Consider the following 26,544-nt stretch of genomic DNA (forward strand, 5'->3'; position numbering starts at 1 on the left):
GATCTCATAATCCAGAGTTGCAAGTTCATCTTTTAGAACTGATATCCGCATAAAGTAGGCGTTGATTGTCTCCCCTTTGTTCATGGTGATGTGATTTATTTCTCGTTTTAATGCTAGAGTTCGACTTGCATTTGATATCTCAAATGTGCTTCCAAGAGCTTTGAACATTTTATAGGCTGCCTGATGTTTTCTTATGATGGGCATTATGTTGTTTCTCACCCCATCAACTATTATTTTTATTGCCTTTTCATTTCCCTCAATCCATGCTGATTTGTCAGGTTCATTTTCGGGTTGATCATTTTTGGTTTGAACAAACGAATCCACTTTGTTCTCCTTTAAGATCATCTGAATTCTGAATTTCCAGGCTGAAAAATCATCGCCACCTCCGAGTCTGTCTTCGAATCTGATAGCACTGGCCATTTGAAGAAATGTGATGTAGTATATAAACTTGTTCTTAAATTTGTTTCACGAAATAAAATAGCCTCAAGTTCGATCAACTTGGCTCTGATACCATGTAAAAGTATTGTAATTTCCAATTTAATGAATAGGTTATATTCAGGATGGTGTATTTTAAATTTGATATTATGACTATGACACTAATATTGCTATCTTTCTTTTACTGCAGGTTAGGAGGATGAACATGTATCGATTTCAATGTCATCTCCTTTGGTTTGAATGATGTATAAGTAGTAGGATGGCCACGATCAAGTGGCACCTTGATCGGACATGTCTTTTAGACATGTCCGACCAAGATGTCACTTGGTCGTGACCCTTACCAACATTAACCGATCCATAACTAATCGGTGCTACGAACATTAATGTATCGGTATAATGATAACAGTGCTTATACCCGATAATGAATCGTTTAATGCTTATTTACATACCCGATGGTGAATCGGTATCACTGTTAATGATAACAACGCTTATAAACACATCCGATCATGAATCGGTATTTGTTAATTGTTTCAGATAAAACATACCCGATAATGAATCGGTATCAAAGTATATAATAATGGATCAATATAAAGTAAACAATAACAATTACGGTTAGCATAATATGCTATCGGGTTTGTAGCCCGATAGCCCTTTAGATTGACGCTTAACATAGTTAAGTAGATCGTCAATCTAATCCATCATTATCCAATATCAATATCATAATTATGATCAATGTTATAGTCTGATAAACATAAAGCATGAATGAGTAAACTAATAACAGAGTAGAGAGTTAGGAGAGACTTATCTTGCAGAAGCTACTAATGCATTAACATAAATGTATCTTGAAAAGTCACTCCATTCTGAGGATCAGCCAATGGTGGTTCATCTCTAGAAGTGAACCGAGGAAGCATAGGTCTATTGGCTGTCCTAGTATGTGTCCTCTCTCTCCGTGGTGAAATAGATGCACTTCCCAGGGAAGATGGTGTCCTATTGCTGCCACGACTCCCAATAGCTGAAACAGATTTGCTATGCCTTCTCCGCCTATCCCTGTGGTTGCCCAAATCCATCCTATCCAATGTATTCTGTAATCTGTCAAGAGCCTGGACAATTCTTGGCTGCGCATCAGCCAAGCTCCTCATGATCTCATCAGGATCAAGTTGCTCCTGCCTTTCCTCATTCCTGTTAATCTCTTGATCAGCCAGATTATTCTCTGCTGGTTGTTTAGTTACAAAGTTCAAATCCACCTGAGCCCTTCTACGTGTGTAGAGCTTGTAAGTGCCAAATCTGCCCCGATACATAGAATCACTCCGATGACCCGCAGGCTGGCAGGATCATCGCTCTGATACCACTGAAAGATGCTGAGTGCTGACTGGAACAATCTGATATATTTTGAGTCTGATTTCTTTGTCCAACTTTTTTGTTGGTTTTATGCCCTTTTTGAATTTTTTTGAAATTTAAGCTTTGGGAATTGACAATGCAAAATGAATAACAATGATAAAACATAAAATAATTGACTGGAAATTAATCTTAGATTTATGATTTTTATTTATCGACAATAAACAAATGACTGTAAATGATATTTTTCAATAATCTAAGCCAACAATGGCCTATCAAGAGTCCAACACTGGGAATAAAGAGGGTCTTATTGGCTTGAATAGGTGAAATGATTGAATGAAGCACCTCCACTTGCAACCAATGACTCCTGAGAGCTTTATTCATCTACTGGATAATTATCAAAAACAATTTAATGAAGAAATCCTTATTCCAATGCATTTTCTGAATTTTTTTAAGGAGAAACCCCAATTTGTTGTCTTCTACCCACTGTTTTGCTCTTGTAGCTCCAGTATGAGTCAAATTCGCCAAATAACCAATGGATTTCCTCTTATTTGCTGCTGACAATGAAATTTATATGAAAACACTGATGCAAAACCCTTTGAATTATTTTATTGAAAATCTAGGCAAGGTCTAGGTGCTACGATTTGGCTAGGGAGAGAATGGTAGACCTCAATTTGCCACAAACTCTGAAATATCTTCCCAAAACCTGCTCAGATCTGATATTCAGTCAGTAACCTTTCTGTAGCTGCTCACAAACTTGGAGTTTTTACCCTTAATGGCTGAATATGAACATTCCATGCTAAATCGATGGCACGAAGGTGAGGGGGATTTCGTCCTCTCACACAAAGTTGAATATTTTCGCCTTCAAACCCAATTTCAGACCCTGCAAAACGTTGCAGACCTGCAAAATGCAAATAATCCTCAAAAATAACAATCTCCAATGATGCCAAATGATACGTACAAGTTCTTTTATCACTTCAACCCTAAATGGAACTCCCTTGTGGCATCTTTTAAAGATTCCTTGGAATCTTCCTCTCCCTTAAAGTGGCGCCATCTTGAGGGGGGGTCTCATCATGAATTATTAACCATCTTTTAAGTTATTAAAACCTCCTAGGGAAGTGTGCAATGTAACTTATAATTAAAGTTACTTATTCCAAGGTAAAGTAACTTATAAAGTCACTTTTATTAACGTTTCTAAATTTAGAAAAGGTAACTTTATAACATAATATTATAAACCTGCTGTTACCTTAATCAAAAACATAATATTATAAACTTTTATTATGAATAGCTCACCAAAGCAAAATTTGACTAAGTATTGATCCCCTTTGGCTAACTAATCATCCCGTACACTGTGAATTTGCCTGCAGAGATGGTTGATAGGCAAATCTATGCATCTGGATAGCAACTAGAGAAGTGGGGACATTACAATTGGATGCATCTCCTCAATGAATTTTGCAAAAAAAAATGCACTCCTAATTGAATTTAAGCAAATTTTTTAGTTGCTGAGATTTTGCTGAGTTTTTCTTTCCAAGCCTTTGTGAGTTTTTTCTTTAGGCAAGTAGTTCAACTATGCTCTAAACAATAGGAATTGACATCAAAGTAAATAAAATGCATGTTGGCATAAAATTTCAAGCTCTAGGGCATTCACGATTTGGGCAGTTACAGATTTTTTATGCATGATGGCTAGAAAACTTTGAGAAGTTTTGCTAAACCTTCAATACTTGACTCTGGCTTCTGTAAAAGGTTGGAAACTTTGGATTTGTCTGAAAAAGAATGTTGAATCCTATTAATTAATCTACTAGCATAGGAACATAAACAGAATTACTTTATGGTTGGAAAGTAATCTCATTGTTGTACATGCATTACTGTGGAAGGTAAATTTCCTTTGGCTGGTCTCACGGAGAATATTTTACAATCTGTATGCATTGTTTCATGGATAATGGAATCTGCTACCAGTTTGCAAATGTAGTCATTGGATATTTCTAAGCATATAGTGGTGCTCTATTAGCTTTGAATTGGTTCTTTTTCTTCTAGGAAGTGCATCATTATCCTTGAAATGCATTGTTTTATTTTTCTTCATTAAACACCTTTTGCAACTTGCCATGACAATTTCTTGGTTGCTGTTAACCAAAAAAATAAATAATTATTCATATGTATTTTGAATATTGTTATTTGCCATAGCGGTGGTGGTCCAACAACTGTTGCTGCAGTGCATGATGGTTATGTTCTTCAAAAGGTATGGCAATGCACAATCCAATCATGTTAGCTTTATTCATTTCAATTTTTGGCACTGCAAAATATTGTGAAAATTGATGATAACAATGTTTTGTATAGGAAAAACAGATTTATATGTTGCATTGAGCATATTTTCAAATGAATAGAGTTTACTTTATTAAACGACATTAATGTAGGCAGCGTGGTTGCAAATATCTAGATGATTGTTAACTGCTGGCAGGACGGGGATAAACAGCAAGTAAATAATCTAAGTTTTGCACATAGTGTATAGCTATGAAGACCATTGTGATGGGATGCACCAGTTTCTTGTTGGAAATATTGTAGTCATTGATGTCAAAGGAAGAGTACTGTCATAATTGAAGTCAAAGGAGTCATTGATGTCAAAGGGAAATTAATGTCACGATGATTTAGTGGGTGGCATAAAATAAGTGTTACTTAAGATATGATACACAAATCCGAAAGCTGAGAAATAAGATTACATTGATCATATTCAAAACATTGTACATTGGATGGGATGGAAGTCTTTCAAGATAACCTAAAGTAGTGACTACCTTCAAGAGATGTCTGATCCTCATTTATGGCAGTGATATAATTAACTTATCTAATTGTTTTTATAAGTATAAATTTAAAGTAATAAAGATGCCACAAAACAGATTATACAAATGGTGGCCGACTTTTGAGAGACATTTGTTATATCTTAATTACTATGTGGATCTGTTATTAATATCTGAAAATACATATCATCATAAGTGGCCGACTCCTTGGAGAGAATTGCCTCATTTGGAGAAATTAACATGAATAAAAATTCAACTAATGGGCCGAGCACCCTTTGGCAACCACAAAGGAACTTATATATAAATCATCCAAGTTGAAAGATGATGGGTGATTTGGTAGTGCGATTTTCTAATGATGGGTGATTTGGTTGATGGTTTTGCCATCATTTAGGAGTGTTGGTTTTATAAATAGCAATTTGAATACAAGGTTTGGAATGCTGTTGTGACGGGTCCTCCTTACCCTAAGCAAACATTGTAATGAACATTGTGTTTACAATAAAATCATTGTTCTCATTATTTTCTCTTTGCTGTTCATTGTTCATGATCTGTGGTTTCAGGCGAAATTCTGTAATGCAACTAGTAGTTTGGTAGCATAGCAATTTATGGCAAGCACAAACTCCCTGAATTCAAGATTAACAAATTACTTAACATGAGAAAATGTTATCACTAATGTTTTGGATGTGGTAAAGCTATACATTATAATCTCCATGCTTATTAAATATATTGGGTTTCAACTCTACAGTCTATTCGTGAGCTTGTCTATGCTGGGCCCAGTCCATGTTTCTTGGTCATTTGATTTTTTTTTTTCTGTGGGCCTGTTTTGAACCAGTCAACTTATCAAACTTTTTTTTGTTGTTGTTAAATTCCCCTTGCATGATGTCCTACGTTGAAAATGCTATGACCACTGGGCATCTTTATTGTCAAATTCATCTAGGACTTGTGCCTGGCCTTGTCCACTGGGGTATACTGCACCAAGAATTGGATTTGGTGGTTTACCTGATTCAACATTCAATATTTAGTGCATATAAACATGTCTCTTGGGGATTTAACAATGGGTCCTCCACTTTGAAAACCCCAATATGATTTTATCACTTGAGCTCTTCCCATTTGACAACTTCTCATGCTAATGTTTCTAGTGTCTAGTATTTGAGCAATTCAATTTTCACCAAGACCTTTTATGTTTTCTTCTCTTGTAATTAGCTAATAATTTATTCGTTGTTAAATTGTAAATATTTTTTTCATGCTGATGGTTTAATGTTGTGGAAGGTGTCCATATCAAAATTTGTTGTTTGTGTGAATTTGCTTGTTTTTAGGCTTACATTTTTGTCATATCATTTTCCTATTCTAATATTTTTTCTAAACGTGCATGTTCTATCTGTAGGCTGTTGTATCATCTCCAATTGGTGGGGAGGTTTTAACTGAGTGCTTGATGAAGTCACTGGAGAGTAAAGGGATTACGGTAACCAGTATTTGATTATATGTACTTTGGTTATATTTAATTATTCTTATTCCCAAATTGTTTGGACTTATTGCCTGTCTTTCATACTGCAGCTCAGGCCACGGTATTCATTCAAGAGGAAAGAGGTTCGACCAGGAGAATTTCAGGTTCATATTTCATGTTTTTTATCTTCATTGTTGGTTGACTCATAAGAGCATAGCATCGTGTATTCTTGTATTATTTGTTCATGTTTTGCTTCTGTTTTAGTTTTTAACTTTAAATATTTTTACACTCTTGTGTGTATCATATTGTTGCTCTTAACATATTTGGGCTGCTTTTTACTTTCCTTTGTCTATATGTTTCGTAGCTGATTAAACAAGCTTTTCTTCTTAAATGTATTCGGGAAACCATATTTGTTATTTATACTTTGTTTGCTTTGTTGTTTCTTATCCACTTATAGTTTTGTCTCAGGAGTTGGGAAAAATGTGTATGCATTACTGTGCTCTCTGCTAACATGTAAGGAACTATGCACCCAAAGAAGAAATTAACCACGAGAGATAAAGCAAATTCACAGGATTTTGTGAATTATGTTGGTATTATGTAATAGTATTTTTTGTCTGTGTGGTTGGTGCTGATGAGAATTGCTTTTGAGAAATTGATGCTGCCTGTTGGACATCAATACACTATTGCTAGATACTTTTAAATTTGTACTCTCCTTTTATAGATTTGAACTTTAGCAATATTGGTCAGACCCTTTCTAGATGATTTATAAAGATGCACAGTGGATAAATAAAGATAACATTCAGAAGGAATCAAGGACATCCAGTGCATCTGTTTATTTAGAAATTCGATATTAGGTGATGGAATGCTTCTACTTTAATTTGCTTTGGTTTATATCAATTGTAATGAATTCTATTAATGGGAAATTTGGAACAATGATTGTTGATCATTCTCTTTTATATACAAAGCTGGTTGGTCCAATCTTATGCAATAAATTTGGGAGTTATGTGGAAATAAAGATGATATTTGACAAATTATTGCACTATTTGGAATATATATTGGAACAAGTCTTCCTCTGCTTTCCTATGTATTTAATGTCTTATTTTTAATGACTTGTGCATATGTTGTGTCTTTATTTGATCATTGTGTCCCATTTTGGAGCATGAAGTTGTTTTGATGATGTCCAAGTGTTCTGTGGAGTTTCCTGGAGGGGGTGGGGAGGGCGGGGCGAGGGGGGAGGCGGTGGGGTGGCGCAAATACGTATAGTACTTGAAAAATTAGTTATAAAAAGGTGTAAGGAATAAGTATAAGAACTGTAAATGAAACTTTGCCACACTATGTAAAGTTTTACACTTATAAACATCAAAAACAGGAAAATGATTGCATTGAAATCTGAAATTTGGTCATTAACTATGGTGGGTAGAGTTTTGGGAGTTTGGGAGCAAAGTGCAAACCAAGAATAAGTATTAAGAATTGCAAATGAAACTTTGGCATACTAAGTGAAGTTTAAACTTTTGAACTAATAATTATAAAAGTTAGAAACAAAAAAAAAAGTGGAATGATTGCATACACAATAAGAATTGGGGGTGGAGGTTTGGGGTCAAGGGGTAGTGCTCCTTGCGTGGGTTTTTTTTATGGCTTTGACCATAGTTGAACTACTCGCGACTCGGCTCGACTCGCCAAGCCCCTGGGAAAAAAGCTGGACGAAAACTCGGGAAAAACTTGGAAAAACTCGGCAACTTAAAAACACGCTTAAACTTAGTAAAAAATGCATTTTTTTTGCAATTTTTAATGAGAAGATGCATCCAATGAGTCAATAAATGATAACACAAAAGAAAAAGCTGATTCTAGATATATTTAAATGCAAAGTGTCTACAAAATTGCATCTTCATGAGGAATGCTGATGGCTGGAAGCCTGAAGCAAAATAGTAAATTACTAAATAGTTTTTGTAAAACCAAAAGTAAATACATCATTACAAATTACAATTACAACTTCCTCTTCCCAGCTCTAGCAAAAACATGGGGACAGGTAGAACTAGAGGGTCTAGACTGTCTAGTCGTATAAGTCTGCTGTGGGACTGGGCGTGACTGTGCCTCCTCGCTCGGTATGGTTGATTGAGACTCATCCTGCATCCTGGATGAAGCTATGTCTCCACCTGCCTCTGGCACTGGCAATGAATCCTCATCCTCATCCTCATCCTCATCCTCCTCAATGTCATCTAGCCTGAAACCAAATCCACCCCCCTCCTCCATAGCCTGCCTCTCCAAATCAGTGATGTCAATGTCGGAAAACAATGGAGGCTGCTCCTGTGATGTCCAATCACTGTAAGGATCTATATCATCCAAGTCAATTGGACCACCTTCTAGTTCCTCTACCTTCTTTACGTGCAATCGAAGATTATATTGCACGTAGACAAGGTCATTGAGCCGTTTCTGCGCTAACTTGCTCCTCTTCTTCGTGTGGATTGCTTCAAACAAGCTCCAATTGCGCTCACAATTGGATGAACTGCAAGGTTGACATAAGACTCTGAGGGCAAATTTTTTGAGATGTGGGGTGTTTCCACCCCAATTTTGCCACCAAGCATCTGCAAAATAAATAAAATGGAAAAGTTAGAAAGCAAAGAGAAAAGAGAAAACATAATTTATCAATCATTTTAGTCTTTAGATCCCAAAATCCAAATGGCAAATGTTATACCTGGGGTTTGAGTGGTTCTTCCTCTCCTAGCTAGCTCTGAAGAGAATAGCTTACCCCTTCCTCCCTCATAATTTTGGAGCTCACTCACAATGAGGTCTCTCTCCTCAACATCAGGTACCATCCTCTCAATGCATGTACTGAGGCCCTCCATGACTTCTCCATTCGAATCTGAGTAAGAACCCCCGAACCTAAAATGAGGGTTAGGAAGTACCCTGCTGCATGAATGGGTTGGTGGAGCTGATTGTTCCACCTCCTATCAACAATTTCCCAAATGGGATCAAATTTGAGCCTATCCCCCTTGTAGTAATTTTTGATAGACTCTTTGGCCCTATCCATGGCCTCATAAAGATATCCCATTGGGGTTTTATCCCCATCCACCAAGCGAAGAACTCAAACCGAGGGCTCTGACACCTACAATTGAAAAATACAAATTACAAAAAGATCAAAATTTAAATAATGAAGTTACAAATTAGTAATGAGAGACTTGAATCAAGAATAACTAAAATTTAAAAATTAAAGTTTTGAAGTAACAACCTTCACAATCTCTGCAACCCTTTGTGCAAATTGGTTGTCGAAGACTATGCATGCGACAGCCTCTCCTTCAGGCTTCTTTGAATAAGGTGAGTTAAGCCATTCTCCACTCACAAACATTTGTTTCAAAGAAGTCAATGCTGCAAGAATGCTTTGCAACGTCAAGAAAATCGTTGCAAACCTTGTGACACCAGCTCTCACCAAATCTTTCCCTTGCGTGTGTTGTCTCATCAAATTTAGGACCCAAGGGTGATTGTAGATATATTTGGTGATCCTCCTTGCATCTTCCACAATTGGAGTCACCCACTCAAGTTTTCCTATGTCCTCCAAAAGAAGGTCAAGGACATGTGCTGCACAAGGTGTCCAAAAAAGAGTGGGGTGCCTCTCTTGGAGGATTCTTCCTGCAAAAGAAGAATTTATTCTTAAGAAATATGCAACCAAGTAAAACAAAGCCCACAACAAATGAGAATATTGCTAATGCCTAAAGGTGATAATTCAAAAGGATTCTACCTGCTGACACATATGCTGCTGCATTATCTGTGATGATTTGCACCACATTCTCTACCCCCACCTCCATGATGACATGCTCCAACATTCCAGCCAATGTTTCTGCATTTTTCACCTTGTTGGAGGCATCAACAGATTTCAAGAACACTACATTGTCCTTGCAAGCAACCAAAAAATTGATGATGGTGCGGTTCTTGCCATCTGTCCACCCATCAGAAAGAATGGTGCAGCCATAATTTGCCCAATCAATTTTTTGATCCTCCATCACTTCTCTTGCCCTAGCAACTGCATTTGTGAGCAACCTATAAGTGCAAAGTGAAATTAGGTATTAGTACACAATTTTGATTTAATAAACAAGAAATCTAAAAAATAATTAAAAATGAAATCAAGTGGACTATGTAGTAATTAACTAACCTCCCACTCAAATCCCTGCGAGAAGGGGCCTTGTACCCCTTTCCTGAAACTGTCATAGCAGTCACCAAATTCAGCCAATAAGCATTCTCCGCCACATTGAATGCAATGTTGTTGAAGTACCAAAAATCAGCAACTACAATGTCAGTTTTCTCATGTACCTCCTTATTCCATCCACTAGCCTCTAATGATGGTTGTGCTCCAGGTGTGTTTCTGGGCACAAAATAATCACCTATCGACCCTGATTGTTGTGATGGAAGTGGAACAGGGCCAGGTACTCTACTAGAGGAAGCAGAAGCAATGGGCGAGCTGATGGTGGGTTTGCGGATACATGGGCCACGTCGAGAGCCCACTATGCCCTCAAGTGCTTCTTCTTCCTCTTCAAGGTCAATAGAAACACCTTGAGATTCAGCTATGGCTGATCTCATGGCTAGCTTTGCCCTCTCCCTTTGCAATTTCTTCTCTTCCCCAGCTGCAAGTAGGGCATTCATTTGTCTTTTTATTTCTTCACTGGTCCCAGGGCATGCTCTAGCATCATGCCTATCTATTCCTGCAAGGTGGTATTTGAGGCGGTTGATGCCTCCATGAAGTATTCTCTCACACTTTATGCATATAATTGACCCAGGATCGGGTCCCTCATAGGCATGCCTCCATGCCCCATCTCTAGCACCTCTAGGACGGGTGCCTATAAATCCAGATGGGCATGGATCTAGTGGCCATTGCTCCCTTGCCATGATTAATGCTTACTTAACCTACACATACAAAGTGCAAAATAAAATTAACACTTTAGTTAAACAATTTAGCACTAAGCAAACTATCTACATTAGTTTAAATAAATTTAGACATCATTCGAAGTTTTTAAAAAAAAAAAGTAGGGTTTGATTTTTTTTTGGAAAACTAGATTCTTCAAAAAAATTGTGAAAATTCAACAAGACTTGTGTTAAATCTTGTGTAAATAACTTAGAAATGATTTAGACTACCTAGGAATCATTTGTAATCAATCTAAATGCAACAAAAAATAAACAAATTGTTTTAAAAAAGCATAGAAAAAAAATTTAAAAAACTTACCTGGAATCTGATTTTCCCTTCAAATCCCCTTCAAATCCACTTGGAATCACTCAATAACCACCCCAAATCGCCTTCCAAGCCTTCCAAATGAGTTTCCCCCTTCTCAGCCCAAAACATAATTGGAAAACAAAAAATAAACGCATTTTTAAGCCGTTTTCGGCTGTAAAGGAAACGCGGGCAAGTTTTTGGCAAAGACTCGCCAAAAACTCGGCGAGTTTTCCTGGCGAGTAGAAGTCGTTACTACTCGCCAGGCCCAAAAACTCGGCGAGTTTTTGTCACTCGCCGAGTTTTTGGCGAGTGTGTCATCTATGGCTTTGACTATGAACGTGCATAGATTTGCAACCAAGAGATATTTATTTTTATGATCGCGATTCATCATTGGCCTATTGCTTGCTTAGATTTATAGTTTCATGGGGGCTTGGGGGCAACATGAAAACAAGGTTGAGGGTAGCACCCCTTGCGAGGGGTTAGTGGTTGAGAGAGAGAGAGATGTAGAGAGATTGGTCTAGATCTGGGGGGAGAGAGAAGAGACTAAGATTGAGAGAGGTAGAGGGAGGGGATAGAGGAAGAGTGATAGGGAGAGAGATAGTTCTAGAGTTCAGGGGAGATAAAGAGAGTGAGAGAATGCTGATCAGACCTTGCCGATTGCTGAAATTTGACTGTCTAGAAATTCATCTATCTTCTAAATTTAAAATCTGCATTATAAATCCTAGAGATCTGAAACCACTCTCTAACGTCTTGCTAATATATACATGATGATGAAATATAACTTAAAGTATAAGAAAGGAAAAACCTTATACTTAAATGTTATATTTCATGTATATATTGTGATGAAGAGAATGAGGCTGACTTGAAGACAAGGATTCCTTTTTTCACAAAATTTTCACTATTTTTTGCTTAGGGACCGAGTTTCTGAGTAGGGGCTATGGGAGACTCTTGGGCATCATCGAGACAGCTAGGGGACTCCTGGGCATCCTCGGGACATCCTAGATATGTCCCCGATGTCCCTAGCAAGTCTCTGATGTCCCGATGGCGGGGGGATGTCTTGTCCCTGTCCCTGCGTCCTAGAGACGTCCCCGTCCTGGAAACACAGGGTTTTGGGGGGTGGGGATGCATCCACATGGTTCATTGTGCAATCCTAAATTTTCAGCAAACGTCATATTGCCAAGAAAAATTGATAGTGTTTGCATTATAGTTACAAGACTTGTTCAAAATCGCCTAAATGTAATGGCCTGTTTTTGACAAGTTTGGAAATTTTTTTTATCTAATTTCTAAAGGCTAAAATGCAGCAAAAAGGAATTAAAAATAATTATTGAATATTATTATTACCTAAAAGTGAATTAAAAAGATAATATTAAATAATTAATTAAATGTGACTTTAGGCCAAAATTAATTAAAGTCAGTAGTAATTATAACTGTGGGGGAACTGAAGAAAGTGAAAAATATTATTATAATAATGTCTTCGGGATTGGTGAAAGATATGCAATTGATAACTTTCTTAAGTATTGATGTGAGAAGCTTCTCAAATTTGTTCTCTCGGGATTGGAGCTTGGGAATGACCATTTTTGGCAGTGAAATATTTGTCCTAAGTGGTCTTGGAAGAATCGGACAGATTCTTCATTGGATTAAAGTATGATATCACTGAAATCAGGGAAGTCTTCTTGAAGACCAATTTCACATATTTAGAGGTATCTCAGCTGTATTGATTAATTATTCAAATATTGTAAAGTCTAACTAATATTATGCCATGGTTCGAGTTCTTCTGAGATTTCATATTTATATGTATTATGTAATTTGATACATTGGTGGCTGAAGAATTGAAAAGTTTAGAGATTCATAGACAAATATTTACATGAGGATTATTTTATTCTGGGCCGATATGTGGATGATATGAGGAATTGCTGATTGGAACGTAATCATTCCTTATATGTATATTCAAAGTCCTTGGTTGAATTGGACAACAATTTGATATTATTCAGTAAAGACAAGGAAGCAGATTATCGAACGTGTTCTCCAACAATATCACGGATCATTGAAATATGATTACTCATCGACTATGGACATTACAACAATCAAATACAAAGGCAAATGGATTTCTCATCTGTTTTGGTCAAATTGTCCTGGAGATTGTGAACGGAGGACAGTGTTCCAAAAGCATTGGAAGTATTTAACACTGCCAGGATATAATGTTAGTGACATTCGGGAATATTAATCTATTAATCCTCCCGTGAGATGTTCTTCCTATCTGCGAACTTTTCAGGTTGGCATGATTCTTCAGCAGAGGGTCAAGTTCTATAATATTGAGTGGAATATTATTTTAGCTTTCTGGTGTTAAGATTTAGTATGACAGAAGCTTAGTTATAAGATGTGAGCAACTTCCATGAGGTCGTAGATACTTTAACTCTTTAGCAACCAAATAAAGCATGGATAATATCCTGTGGGGTGCTCTAACTTTCTGAATCACTTGGGAAGAGTAGCATTGTGAAGGTGTGGCCTTTCCCCAGGCTTATTAAAATGCTTGAACCTGCTATGCATTCTCTGTATGGACACAGGAGCTAGGAGTTTGAGTATTAAGAGTGTTCATCATCCCTTAGTGTTGGAGGCTGGGACTGTTGACTTTTCATGATTAGACGAGGCAACCATACTTGACAATGCAAGCCACCTTGGATGTTCCCTTGTTGTCTGGTATCGCTATTACCATCTCTGATGCTTATGCATCAAGGTATGATTGCTGTTTCTGAACATTGTATCTTCAACTTCAGCCGGGTATATACAATTTAAGGTCAGGAAATTATATTATCAAATTCTGCCATATGAATTCAATCCATTTTTCAATTAAAGGTTCATTTTATTTTAGTTTAATTGCCCTTGCAAATATTCAGTCAATGGATGTTGTTCATTTCAAATTTCCATTGACGCCAATGCAAAATCTGAAACCATACATGCAAAGTTTTTGACAAAACTACTCAGTGGAATAAGTGACAAGGTTGGGCAAAATTCAGTAAGGGACTTTACACCAAACTTGGAAACTTGGTGACTCTTGAGGTGAATTGGCTGAAACAAGGCCTAGGGACTCAATAATTGGGTACTTGGCGAGGTTGGTTAGTCTCACCAAGTTTGCCAGACTCGCGAATCTTGTTTGCAAAAGTTGACCATGATAGTCAGGTGGAAAATTAGAAAAAAGCAAAAAAATAACAAAAAATTTAACACCTAAAAGGATCTTTTAACATGTTAAAATGATGTTTATTACAGGTACAAGTAAGGAGAAAAAAGAGTATGGAAGCTAAAAACAATCAATAGAAAGAAAAAAACAGCAGACATAGGTAGGGCCTAACTATTGCTCGATGGCTCTGATACTTATGTTGTTGGAAGCGTGTGGAGGACTCTTGGAACTTGGTTAAAAGCTTCAGAGCAAAACAATTGTGAAAAATGGCAGCCTCTTGATTCTATTGGGGGCATTGGCTCTAGACCTCAATGGGGGCACTGCCACTCGATCCCATTGGGGGTCGCTGACCCTATACCTCTGTTCTAGATTTGAAAAGCTAAAAATAAAATTCCTTTTGGGCCATGCCAGATGAAAAAACATGTGTTTTTTTTTTTTTGACTTTTTCCGTACTAAATTCCAAGTAATTGAGTTACATTTATACTTTTGGTTTGTTGAGTCAATCCCTATCCTAACTCCTATGGCTCTAACAAGATTTTTAGGTTTGTTTAAGATACAAGTGCATGACAGCACATTAAGCTAGTGATGTTGGGTTGAGTGATACAAGCTCCTTTTTACCATAGTTCATGACTCCATATTGTGATTTTGTTTTTGATACCATGGATTCATTCTCCATGGGTATTGCAAACCTAAAACACTCGAAAATATTTATATATTTAAGATTATTGTTTCCTTAAACTCAAATCTGCTTTTAACTCACTTGATCAATGTATGCTTTGTGTATTTGATCAAAGTAGCTTTCTAATTGGTAAGCTTATTATGTATTTAAAGTTGGTTTATTGAAGGGTGTATGTTAAAAGCTTTTAATTAATAAATTGTTAAAAAAACTCTATATTTCATGGGTTTTTTTAATTTGCAGAGGCTGAGTCAAAAATCATTGTTGTAATTATGGTTTGTATGCAATTGGCATCTTTGTGTATGTACTAGTTCTAGGGTATAGAATCTTGCATTTTTATTGAGCTGTTAGGATTTCCGTTGGATGTATTGGAATTTATTGATGCTTATTTTCTTTTCTTTTGGGTCTTCTATTTCTCTCTAGTCAATCTCCTTGATGAGGCCATGTGGATGCATCCTTGCAGATTACTTTTAATTGAAGAAGGATATTTTGAATGCAAAGAATATAAAGAGCTTTGCAAATAGCCACAACGTTTTATTTGTGATTAGAGACTGGGTGACTTCAGTAGTGGAATCTTTTAAAGGAAAATTTTACATTGTGAAATTCAAGAGTTTTTGTTGTGGACTGGAGATAAAGGTTTTGTTTATTGGATAAGATGAGCTGAGTGGATTTTCAATAGTCTTCTTAAAGACATATATCATTGGATCTAATTTTATTCCACACTTGATATTTTTTCCATAAGTTAATTTTGTGCATAAATGTTTCTTGTTTTTTTTAATTGATTTGCTTCTTGTCAGTGTCAAGTTGTGTAGCTGGTAGTATTAGGAAATATTGCTGCTGCTACATTTTAGGTTTCTTGTGTCAAGGTCATATTGATGTCATATTGGTCTTGTGTCTACTTTGCAGATAATAGACACCGACTTTCCTGACACTACTGAGAGCTATAAAAGATACTCACAGGTCGTAGTTGACATTGTCTTTGTTAATGTGTTTAATTTGTCTTGCTATTCCATTTGTTTTTAAATGAATATTCCTATACTAGGTGTTAATGTTCTCTCTTTTAATTGCTTCAGATGAACATTTCGAGTGATATTAAAGAAGCTGTATGCCGTGTACCAGACACAACCTTTGATGGTGCTGCTCTTCCCTTGCAGCACATTTGTCCTGCTTTGTTTCTGTTTTTATGGTGTTTATAGGATACTTATAACAAAATAGTTGTGTCAAATATAGTAGATTGATGTTTGAGAGGCCTGAACTTGCATGACGGCACTTTTCTTTCAGGTTTTGCTTGATGTTAAACATGTTGCAGGATCACATATGTCCATTTTTTAACTTATTTTTTTGTAAGTTTTGCAACTTCTTTGTTGTCAGTTTTATAGGAGTTAATTCAAAGGTATTCACTTTCATTAAATGTAAAATATGTGGTCTTTTTATAGATCATTGAAACTAATCTAGAATGGTTGACAAGTTTCATTGGAGGGAGTGATGGAAATGTCTTTTACTGCTAATATGTTTTAGTCATGTTATGATTACTCAAACAATCAGTTGACTTCATTGGAGAAGTGGAACATGGCTTAGAAGACACATGAAGTAGGTTTCAGGTATCAAAGGTTGGAAACTTGGGAGAAATGTATTATTGCAATCTTTTTTGTGTAACCACTGTTTTTAGACAGATGACAGTTTTGTAATCACCAAGGTACTTTCATGCAAAAGCAGCAGATTCATGACTGTTGGAAAGTGGCATTTTTGTCACATATTAGAAAATCCCGAGGAATGCTCCAAATTTTTCTTCCAATTGAATTCTGGAGGCTTCATAGATCGTTGACATGACTCTTCTAGTCTATTTAACATGTGTAAATGCCCATAAAGGTAATAAAAGAAGGATTAGACTTGAATTTTTAAACTATAGTTAGGGTTCATTGGCTCATTAACTTTTGTAGGCAAAAGAACAAAGTTGAGTGTATAAGAGAGCTCTTGTAGATATCTTAAGGATTGAAATAAGATGATTTCTGGCTGGTTATGTGCCCAAGTGGCCTGAGACTTGTTTACTCCCTACGGTGAGTTGTTCAAGTTCATGGAATAAATAGTAAATGTACATAGAACATGTAACCAGCAACTACAATTATACTCAGGACATTAAGTAAAGTAACAGTCGCAACGATATGGCAGAAAGATGTTTTCTTTTATTGCATTCCAAAAGATAGTACATCAACAACAACATTGCCATGGTTCCCTTACATTGTACTTATAAAAGGCACCTAGTGGTTGGCGGAGATGCCAATCGTCACAACTTCCAACTCACCCCTATGGGAACCCACGGCTGTCTTATTACACAAAACATAACTTAGCAAAATATAAGTATTAGCCTAATTGCCGCCTAACATCAGCTCCCCCCAAAAGTAGTTGTCTTCCAAACGACTAAGACAAAATGGGAGCTCGCAACTGAAAACTAAGACTGAGAGGGATGAGAAGACATCCCTGGAGTGGTGGAAGTTGAAGTCTGCTGCCGGGACTGCTGAAGTTGCTCCGTGCGGAGCCGTAAGTTCCTCTCGGCAACCAGCAGGCGTTCACGAGCTTTTTTCACCATGAGGACTGCCTCCATCAAATCCTTATCCTTTTGCTCCACCTCCCGTGTCAGGACCGAGACCCTCTCGTCCAATGCCTTCATTTGAACACTCTGTTTAGCCATACGGGACTTTTGTAGTGCAGCTGCCTCCTCCAGCTCAGTTCGAATCTGCTACTCCACAATTGCAAGTTCTATACGCTTATCCAACTCTTTCTGAAGTACAACGGTCTCTTCCTTAGCAGCTCGCTGTTCAGCTTGGGCCCGCTGCATCTGAAAATATAGCTCCATGTAGGAGCTCTCCATGCCCTGCAAGGTGGGGCCAAGGGCCCCTTGGTCGTGCATGATGCGTGTACCTCACCAAATGGCCACCATCTCAGGAGTCTCGGCTGTTGGCCAGCCATGTTGGACAAATAGTTGTGTGAACTCCTCTTGGCATCTGGTGGTCGTAAATGTGATAAGCTTCTCTGCTTCTGGTCGGGCTCCTGCATCTACGCGTAAAGCCAGGTCAACGATGCTGCGTGCTACCTCTGTAAAGCCTTGTAGCTCCGTCATGAACCACCGAATAGAGCCGACAGGGTCTTGTACATTTGGCTACGATATGCGAAGACTCTCGGATGAATCCTTCCTCAGTGGTGACTCTGTTTCCCTCATCCTGCTATTCCCGAATTAGAAAGCTCTCATCCTCCTCATTGATAATACTCTGCGTATGCTCCTGTTCGCTCTCCCCCATCCTCATGATCTGCTCTATGTTTGCAATCCCTTCTTCTTGAATCTGCTCCTCGTCAACTGCCATAGTGCGTGGTGAAGGGGGCGGGGGTGCGTGGGTTGCAAGGGAAAACTTCCCCAACCAACCAACGTCCTTCTCTTGATCAATCTCACCTGCCACGAGAGCATCCGGTACGACTAGTCCTCCTTCAGTTGCCCTTCATCTGTATGAACTCCGCCATCTACACTCTGATCTACTTCTTCGGCCACAATCACCTGTACATCTCCACCTAATGGTACTATTGTCTGTACGCCCCCACTCGAGGGTGCTGCCATTGTTACATCTCTTGAAGGTATTGCCATCTGTACGGGGGTGTCATCCGTACAGTGAACAGTCAAAGGTGCACGTACGGCTGCCCCAGCTGACCGCCCGGCTGCAGGTGTATCCTTCGTATGGTGAACTGTTGGAGGTGTGCATACGACTGCCTCAACTGACCGTACTGCCCCGACTGTAGGTGTTTGTACGACTTTTTCTCTTGGCTGCAGTACTCCCTCGATAGCCAGCCCAACCTGGGGCAAAGACAATCGAATTGGGGCCCGTGGGGATCCTTCGGGAGCTTTCTGGAACAACACGTCGATTGGGGTGACGTCTCCCACTGGCGTAGCCATTGTCAATGCTTGCGGGGTACGGTAGCCACTGCCAATGGCTGCAGAGGTACCAGGTGAGTCGACAAGGGTAGCTTAGGGGTTGCAAACTTTACCCGTGCCATAGTTTTCTCCTGTGCCGCGGGTCGCTCTACCTCTTCCCCTCCTTCCGGCTGCACTTCCACCCCTTCCACCTCTTCAACTTCATCTGAGTCTATATTGTGCGGTGCCATCTGGAACCCCTCCTCACCGCTTTGACTCTCCAAATCTTCTGTTTCTTCCTCTTCCCTTTCGGTGTCATCACTAGAATTTTCCTCTTCTACTTCTTGTTTCCTCTTCTTCCTAGCCGGTTGGGCGGCGTCACTACCACCGAGCATGTCGAAGTGCACCCAATAGTACATAGCAGGCTTATTCGGTTCTACTCTTCCCTGCGACTGAAACCTTCCCCACTTCTCGGAAGGTACTTGCGTACGAACAACTTCCAAGAACAAGCTAATGGCGTGGTGGCACATGTAGAACGTTTTGTGTTCCAGGGCAAGACAGTCATTAATCCTATTTGAGAGGAGCTGGGCCCAATTATACATGTGACCCATTTTGAGTCCATTCATAAGGCTTATCATCCAAATGGCTATGTTGGAAGCCCTGCTTGCCCCTGTCAACCCGATTTCCACCAAATCCATCAACATCCGCCAGTCACCAGTGGCAATGAAGGAATGTTTCAGTCCTCGACTGTTGCTGATTGCCCACAAACTTTTCCATTCTGCAGGAGTCAAATCGCTTTGACACACCAACTTCAGCAGGAAGTCCTTCCGTTCTTTGGTCATTTTGGTGGTTGGTTTTGCCGCAGACTTCCCCTTGTCTAGTATTCCAAATACTCTTCGAAAGTCGCCAGGCTTGAAGGGAATCGCGATAGTGCAGTCCTGGTACTCTATTATAGATTTTTGCTTGCAAGAATCATAACCTGCCACCATGGTTTGGAGAACTAGCTCAAAATATTTTATGTTGAAGGTTGGCATTTGAATGGCATGGTCTACCTCAACTATTTTGAGAGAATTTTTCAGTGCATGGTCCGGAGGGGTTTCATCCCACTACCTGTGACACTTTGAATGGCCAAGGTTTCTACCATCAATTTCTCTTGCTGGTCTCGCTGAATTCTTGGCCGCACTTTGGCCTTCTTGGCACTGCTGCTGCTTTGTCATGTCCCCTTTCTAGAGTGGACATTAGAGACGGAGGAGTTGGCCTATCATTGGAGTCTCGTAGGCTAGCAGAGGTTGATTGGGACTCATTCAATGCATATAGTGATTGGATTTTGGCTTTACAGGCAGTTTGGAGCCAGTTTGGAGCAGTTCCTAGATTTTAGGGGGTATCCCTAAATTTTAGGAGGTCGTGATAGTTGCCAGTCATGAGGTTATTCATGACCTTTTAGATGGTTTTAGTTTCAGGAGATTTGGGTGTGTTTCCTAGTTTCTAGGAGCATCCCTAGATTTTAGGGATGAGACTGCCAGTTGATACATGATTTCCGACTTCAGTCACAGACAGGTGGCAGGTTCCGTTTCAGGCTTTTGGAGTCATTTGAGCCTTCTACAGCTATTTGGGATATATTTTTAATATATTTAAATATTTCCTAAGTTAGCATTTAATTATTTAAATAAGGCTATGTTTATAGCCATTTTGGAGTAATAAGGGGTTTTTGGCCTCATCTGGATGCGTATCCCTTGGTGTAATAACTCGTTGGAAAGGTCTTGGACTTTTCTAAATATTTCTCTTTTGACTCAGATCCTTTCGGTGAACAGATTTCTTTATATTTGAAAAAGGTCATTTTCTATGCACTTGACAACTTAAAATGAGAAATATAACATTTTAACCCTAAACGCCCCATTGAGTCACTTTTAGGGTTTGAGCTAAGTGGGAAGGTGTTATAAGGAAGTTGAGACCTAATTCTTATTATCTTTTACACATTTTACATCTTGGATTTGAGATTTGGCTCTGGAAGAGCTTTTCAGCATCTGGGACACCAACCCCAATGCCTTGCCTGTTTGGGACATAGCCCCCAATACAGTGGTTTGGATTTGTTTGCAGCTATTAGCATCTTGGAGATTGTACGACATTCTTTCTGGAGGTTCAACGATTCTGACAGAGTTCAGCGTGGGGTTTGGGGTTTCTGACCAGTTGGGTGTACTTGGCAGCCGTACGACTGTACCTGGCAGCCACTTTCCTTCTCACGTGCAGCACTTGGAGGGCTGGAATCTTGCCACAACTTCATTCCTGGTTATGTTTTTAGCATCCAGGTTGGAATTATTCCTGATTGTAATCTTCCTATAATTATTGGAAATCTTCATCTGGTCAAATATTTGATTTTATATTCAGAAATCTGCCTTGAATCGAATTTGTTTTGGCTGTATATGAACTTCATTTTCAGTACTTTGTTCATGTACTTGTACTTCATTATTTACTTGTTGAAAAATCATCAAAATACAAAAAGAATTCAACCCTTCTGCAACTTATGTCTATTTCTGAAAGAAAATATTAATAAGCAGGAAAAATCAATTTAAATAAATAAAAATTACAGCAGATTGGTAAAAGAGATCCATCAGGGATCTTTCAGTGGTATCAGAGCTTTGATCTTGCCAGCCTGGTGGGTGAAGATCAAGAGTTTTAATTCAGATTTGAGTTTAGTTTGGTTGAAAATCAAATTGGACATCATGACAGGGTTGTTCAGAAATAAACAAGCAGGGAAAGAATTTGAACAAACACCTTCAAGGAGTTCGAGACAGTCTAAGGGTACAACTCCTTCAACAGGTATAAGGAGAAGGTCTCCTGCCAAGACATTCAATGATACAGTTATGAACAACTATGATAAGTATTGCTCTCTTCCTAAAAAGATACGTGACCACCTTTCCTTCACACAATTCATGGGTGTACCAGTTGAAGATGACTTGATGTTTTCAAGTCCACGTCATCAACCAAGAACAAAACAAGAGTCAATTGAGAGCAAGGGAAGCAAAGGAAGAGGAGCAGGTATGATGTTTACCAGTGAGATTGGTAGGAAACTATTTGAAGATTTTGAGAGACATGTAGATCCAATTGGTGCTTCTTTGGTTGGTTACGACGCTGTCCCATCATTTTTGGTGGAAGATGTGAAGGAAGAGTTTGTAACTTCAAGCAATACACAAGACATTCATGAGGGATTTGACGAGTTTTCAGATTGCCCAAAGACTTATATTGAATCAGCAATTGATGAAGAACATGAGGTTGAAATGGACAGCGTAAGTTTGGATTCATTTGTCACACTACTTCCTCTTCTCAATTGGGAAGACCATGAGGAAAGTCGAAATTTAATGGTGTGTAGTGAATCCAAAGATTTGTCACCACGGTATGATCATAATTCTGAAGTCCATAACAGCAGTGACGTAACTTCTCTTGCTCAAGATATGACAGCCTTTGGTCATGAAGAGAATAAAGATTTGCATTCTACATTTGCGGGTGCTTATGGTACAAGCATGGGTTATGCTGATGCAAATAATACAACTCACCATAAGTCTGATTTTGTGTACTTTGGGGCTGCTGGTATAAAACATTGCCAAAAGTTGAACGAAGATTGGTTACATAGAGCTGCCCAAGCAAAAATGCTTGCTGCCCAAGCAAGACACCACCTCCAAAGAGTCAAAGAGCGTCACAATCGGTTAGATGATGCAAGGATACAAAGAGAATCATCCATTAGATCTTTATTTCTTCCAAGGGAAGAAAAGGACAGCGAAAATATATTGAATGGAAATAGAAATCAGTTTGATTTTCTGAGTTTGATCAGCAATTCTCCTTCATCTAATGAGTCAAATTTGAAACCTTGCATTGAGAACATTCAAGTTGGGAAGACTAGGTGTGAAGTTTATGAGTTGTTAGGTGTCATTCATAGTGGACCAGCCACTGGAGGTTTATCCATGTTGCAGAACAAAAACATCTACTATTCATTTGTGGACTTGTCACCTCTTTCATATGATAGGGCAGCGATGTACTTATTAATTGGTGACTCAGTTTTCTTAGATGTGACAGTGGGCTATGGAGATCAGCGTGTAAGAGACTATATTTGGTGCATGGCTAAACAATATATTTATTTGGCATCCTCCAATGAAGACATACTAACTTGTGGAGAAATTGGGCAAGTTGCAGCCGCTGATCAAAGGTTTTGGAGAGGTTTCCAGCACACTTTGCTTGTTGGAAATTGTCTTATTGATGGGTCCATTTCAACATTGAAGATTGGTGGTATTTATGGTTTCACAGTGGCTGTAGAGAGACTAGGTGGAGTCCTACTGGGCTGGGTCTCACCATCAGGGTGAACAATTCAACACCAACTCAGTGCGATCTTCTAAGGGATGCTTCCAATATGTTCAAATCGTACACCATCTGACAATGATCACCATTCAAGATAATGCATGAACAATAGACGTGTAATGATTTAAGATTAAGCTCATTTATGCTAGTTGACCACGCAGGGCGCACTTACCATCAGTAAGAGGCTAGTGGTATGGACTAGACAGATTCCACACAGGTGCATTCAACAATTTTCTTCACTCAATCTAATCATCTATCATCAAAAATGAAGATTCAACAAGAGACCATGCACATTGCAAAGAAACAACATATTCCACCATATCTTCAATGAAAAGAAGTCTTTACAATTAAGGCAACAATGTCTTGCCTTCTCTTCTTAATCTACTCTAATTGCTATTCTACTATTCTGGCCTCTATTACTAACTATTAACTATTAGCTATTATTGACTAACTATCCTCTGACTATTGACCAACTATTAGCCTTTACAAATGAAAAGCCAGGGCTTATATAGTGCCCACAATACAATTCAATGGCTTAGATCAATTTGAGATCAATGGCTGAGATTTTACAATGGAAACCCTAATTAGGGTTTGTTACAACAAACTTAATTCTGACCAATGAAATAATTGCATTATTTGGACACATGTCTTCTCTGGAATATTTGACCAATGGATAGCCAAAGTCATTCCTGAGGACCTCTCCCATCAAAACTCGCCCTAGTCAGCACTTGGCTTGGCACAAAATTTGGAAAAAGGGTGATTTAGAGAAAATTTGCTTTGGACCCTTTGGAAGGGTCAGGAGCGAAAATCTCATTCTTGACCCAAAATCATCATTCTTTCAACTTGAAACTTCTTTGCAAGGTAGAATCTCATCCTTCATTGCCCTAGGAACAAGGTTGGTATCCAAAAAAGGTTAAAAAGTAGGCTTATAAGGAATTTCGCTCTGGACCCTTTGGAAGTGTCAGGAGCGAAATTTCCTTTCCTGGCTAAAATCCTTCATTTTCACAACTTCCAAACACTCTCAAAGGAAAGATCATGTCCATTTCCCCTTTCAACATGCTTTGGACATCACAATTTGGTCAAATAGGGAAGGAAATGAGGTCTAGGAGGATTTTTGCTCTGGACCCTTTGGAAGGGTTAGGAGCAAAAATCATGATTTGGGCTTGATTCTTCCTTTTTCCAACTCAAAATCACCTCAAGAGGTAACAAACATCATCCTTCACCCAAGGGATAAGGTCTTAAGCCAAAACAAGGTCAAAAGAATAGGCTTGCAAGGAATTTCGCTCTGGACCCTTTGGAAGGGTCAGGAGCGAAATTCACCTTCTTGGCTAGAATCCTTCATTTTTTCAAAGCTTCCAAACATTTCCAACGTCCAAACATGTCTACTCTTCCCTTCAAAATGCCTTGCAAATCAATATTTGGTCAAATAAGGCCAGAAATGAGTCTTAGGTTGATTTTCGCTCTGGACCCTTTGGAAGGGTCAGGAGCAAAAATCTTGATTTAGGCTTTAATTGCTCATTTTTCAAACTTCAAACCACTTCAAGAAGCAAACTTAGATCATTTTCCACCTGAGGAAGAAGGTTTCAAGGTCAAACAAGGTAGCAAATGAAGTTTATGATGAATTTCGCTCTGGACCCTTCGGAAGGGTCAGGAGTGAAATTCTCCTTTAGGCCAAAATCTTGTTCTTCAAAATCAATCAAACTCCCTCTCAAGGCAAAAACATACCCATTCATCTCCCATCAAGCCAATGCCTAGCCAAAATAAGGAGGAAAACAAGAGTTATAAAGATTTTCGCTCTGGACCCTTTGGAAGGGTCAGGAGCGAAATTCCTAATCTTGGCCAAGATCCTGACTTCATTTTCACATTTCTTCATTCAAACAAGCGTTTTTTCCTTCATTCAAGCCTGGGAATGCGTTAGTTCTAGGTTTTGGTCAAAGTAGAATGTCCTATGGACAATTTCGTCCTCGACCCTTTGGAAGGGTCAGGAGTGAAATTTGACATTTTGTACTCTCCGTCAGGATCATTTTATGGAATATAACATTTAAGTATAAGTGACACTTATACTTTATGTTATATTCCATATATACTTTCAGGATGTTTGAGAGTGGTTTCGGACCTCTAGGAGTTATATTGCAAAATATAGTTTTTTGAGGATTCTTCAGTTTTCCAGACTTAGTCAAATTTCAGGATCAGGACATTCCAGACTTAGCCAAATTTCAGGATCAGGACATTCCAGACTTAGCCAAATTTTAGGATCAGGACATTCCAGACTTAGCCAAATTTCAGGGCATTTGAAGATCAGGATGACATTTCAGACTTCATCACTCACCAACTCGACCTAGCTCGGACCTTCAAGAATGATACCCACTCACAAAGCAAGACACAATTAGCAACGAGAGCAAAACCTAGGCCCTAAGGAAGACTCTCAAAGAAATCCTAACCTGGAGCACCTGCTGACTCCCCTAGCTCAAGCAAAGCCTACCATCCTATTGATCCCCTGGCGACACTCAAAATGCAAAGGCTAACAAACAAAACCCTAAAAGACCTAGAAAACAAACCCTAGAAAGCAAAAAGTAGGGGTTCCCATTTGCAATGGGGCGATGTGTGAATACGTCATAACAGGCCCTAGCTTTTGTTAATTCAATTTTTACCTCAATATCTGACAGGCTCGTGGCATTTTCCCACCATTGCCTGCACACCGTTCCAGCCAAACCCTCAAATAGAATTGTATCTGCGGTGACCTGCGTAACTCTTCCCTTTCCTGCATCCTGTGCAATTGCTTTTCCCTTGTCTTGGTCGCCCATTGCTACAACAGGTTTCTTTCTGGCTTCCTTCTTGGTTTGCTCCTCTTTCTTGCAATTTCTTCCTCCAGTCTAGCTTTTTCAATCCCCTAGGTTCAGTCGCCATTAATCAAAATAAAATAAAAATTCCTTGTCTGGGGTTCGATTTGTAATTGTTTCGAGCCTTAATTGTCTTTCGTTCTGTACGGATTTGCCTTGCTAATGTGGTACGGCTGATTTGATTGTACGGCTATCACCCGACAATTTTCTAACTGGCAAGTAGCTGATTTGTCCGTACGGACGTCTTTATAACCCGACAATTTTCTAACTTGGCAATTTCCTGAGTATTCATGCCATATAAAACACTTAATGACAAAAAAAATAACTTTAACTTTTTTCTGTACGTCCCTTTTTTCTTTTTTTCTTTTTTTTTAATTTTATTTTTGACTCAATTCCGTATGTCCGTACGGC

General features: G+C 38.7%; 2 protein-coding genes across 4 annotated transcripts in view; one reads left to right on the forward strand and one right to left on the reverse strand.

Moving 5' to 3' along the window:
- The window catches only part of LOC131035884 (actin-related protein 4), a 239,104-nt gene that overhangs the window by 108,801 nt on the left and 103,759 nt on the right, over positions 1–26,544 (forward strand). For all 3 annotated transcript variants that reach the window (XM_057967643.2, XM_057967642.2, XM_057967641.2), the window contains exons 9-13: positions 3,952–4,006; positions 5,941–6,018; positions 6,111–6,164; positions 15,955–16,008; positions 16,122–16,182. In XM_057967643.2, the coding sequence (XP_057823626.2) occupies positions 3,952–4,006; positions 5,941–6,018; positions 6,111–6,164; positions 15,955–16,008; positions 16,122–16,182 (302 nt within the window). The remainder of the gene's footprint in view (positions 1–3,951; positions 4,007–5,940; positions 6,019–6,110; positions 6,165–15,954; positions 16,009–16,121; positions 16,183–26,544) is intronic.
- On the reverse strand, positions 8,906–10,767 carry LOC131857338 (uncharacterized). Its single transcript, XM_059209755.1, has 3 exons — positions 10,145–10,767; positions 9,734–10,032; positions 8,906–9,624 (listed from the first exon to the last, which is right to left on the reverse strand). Exons 1-3 carry the CDS (start codon positions 10,630–10,632, stop codon positions 9,206–9,208), a joined length of 1,206 nt encoding a protein of 401 aa, XP_059065738.1. The 5' UTR covers positions 10,633–10,767; the 3' UTR covers positions 8,906–9,205.

Source organism: Cryptomeria japonica, chromosome 8 (assembly GCF_030272615.1).
Source record: "Cryptomeria japonica chromosome 8, Sugi_1.0, whole genome shotgun sequence".
NCBI classification, from domain to species: domain Eukaryota; kingdom Viridiplantae; phylum Streptophyta; class Pinopsida; order Cupressales; family Cupressaceae; genus Cryptomeria; species Cryptomeria japonica.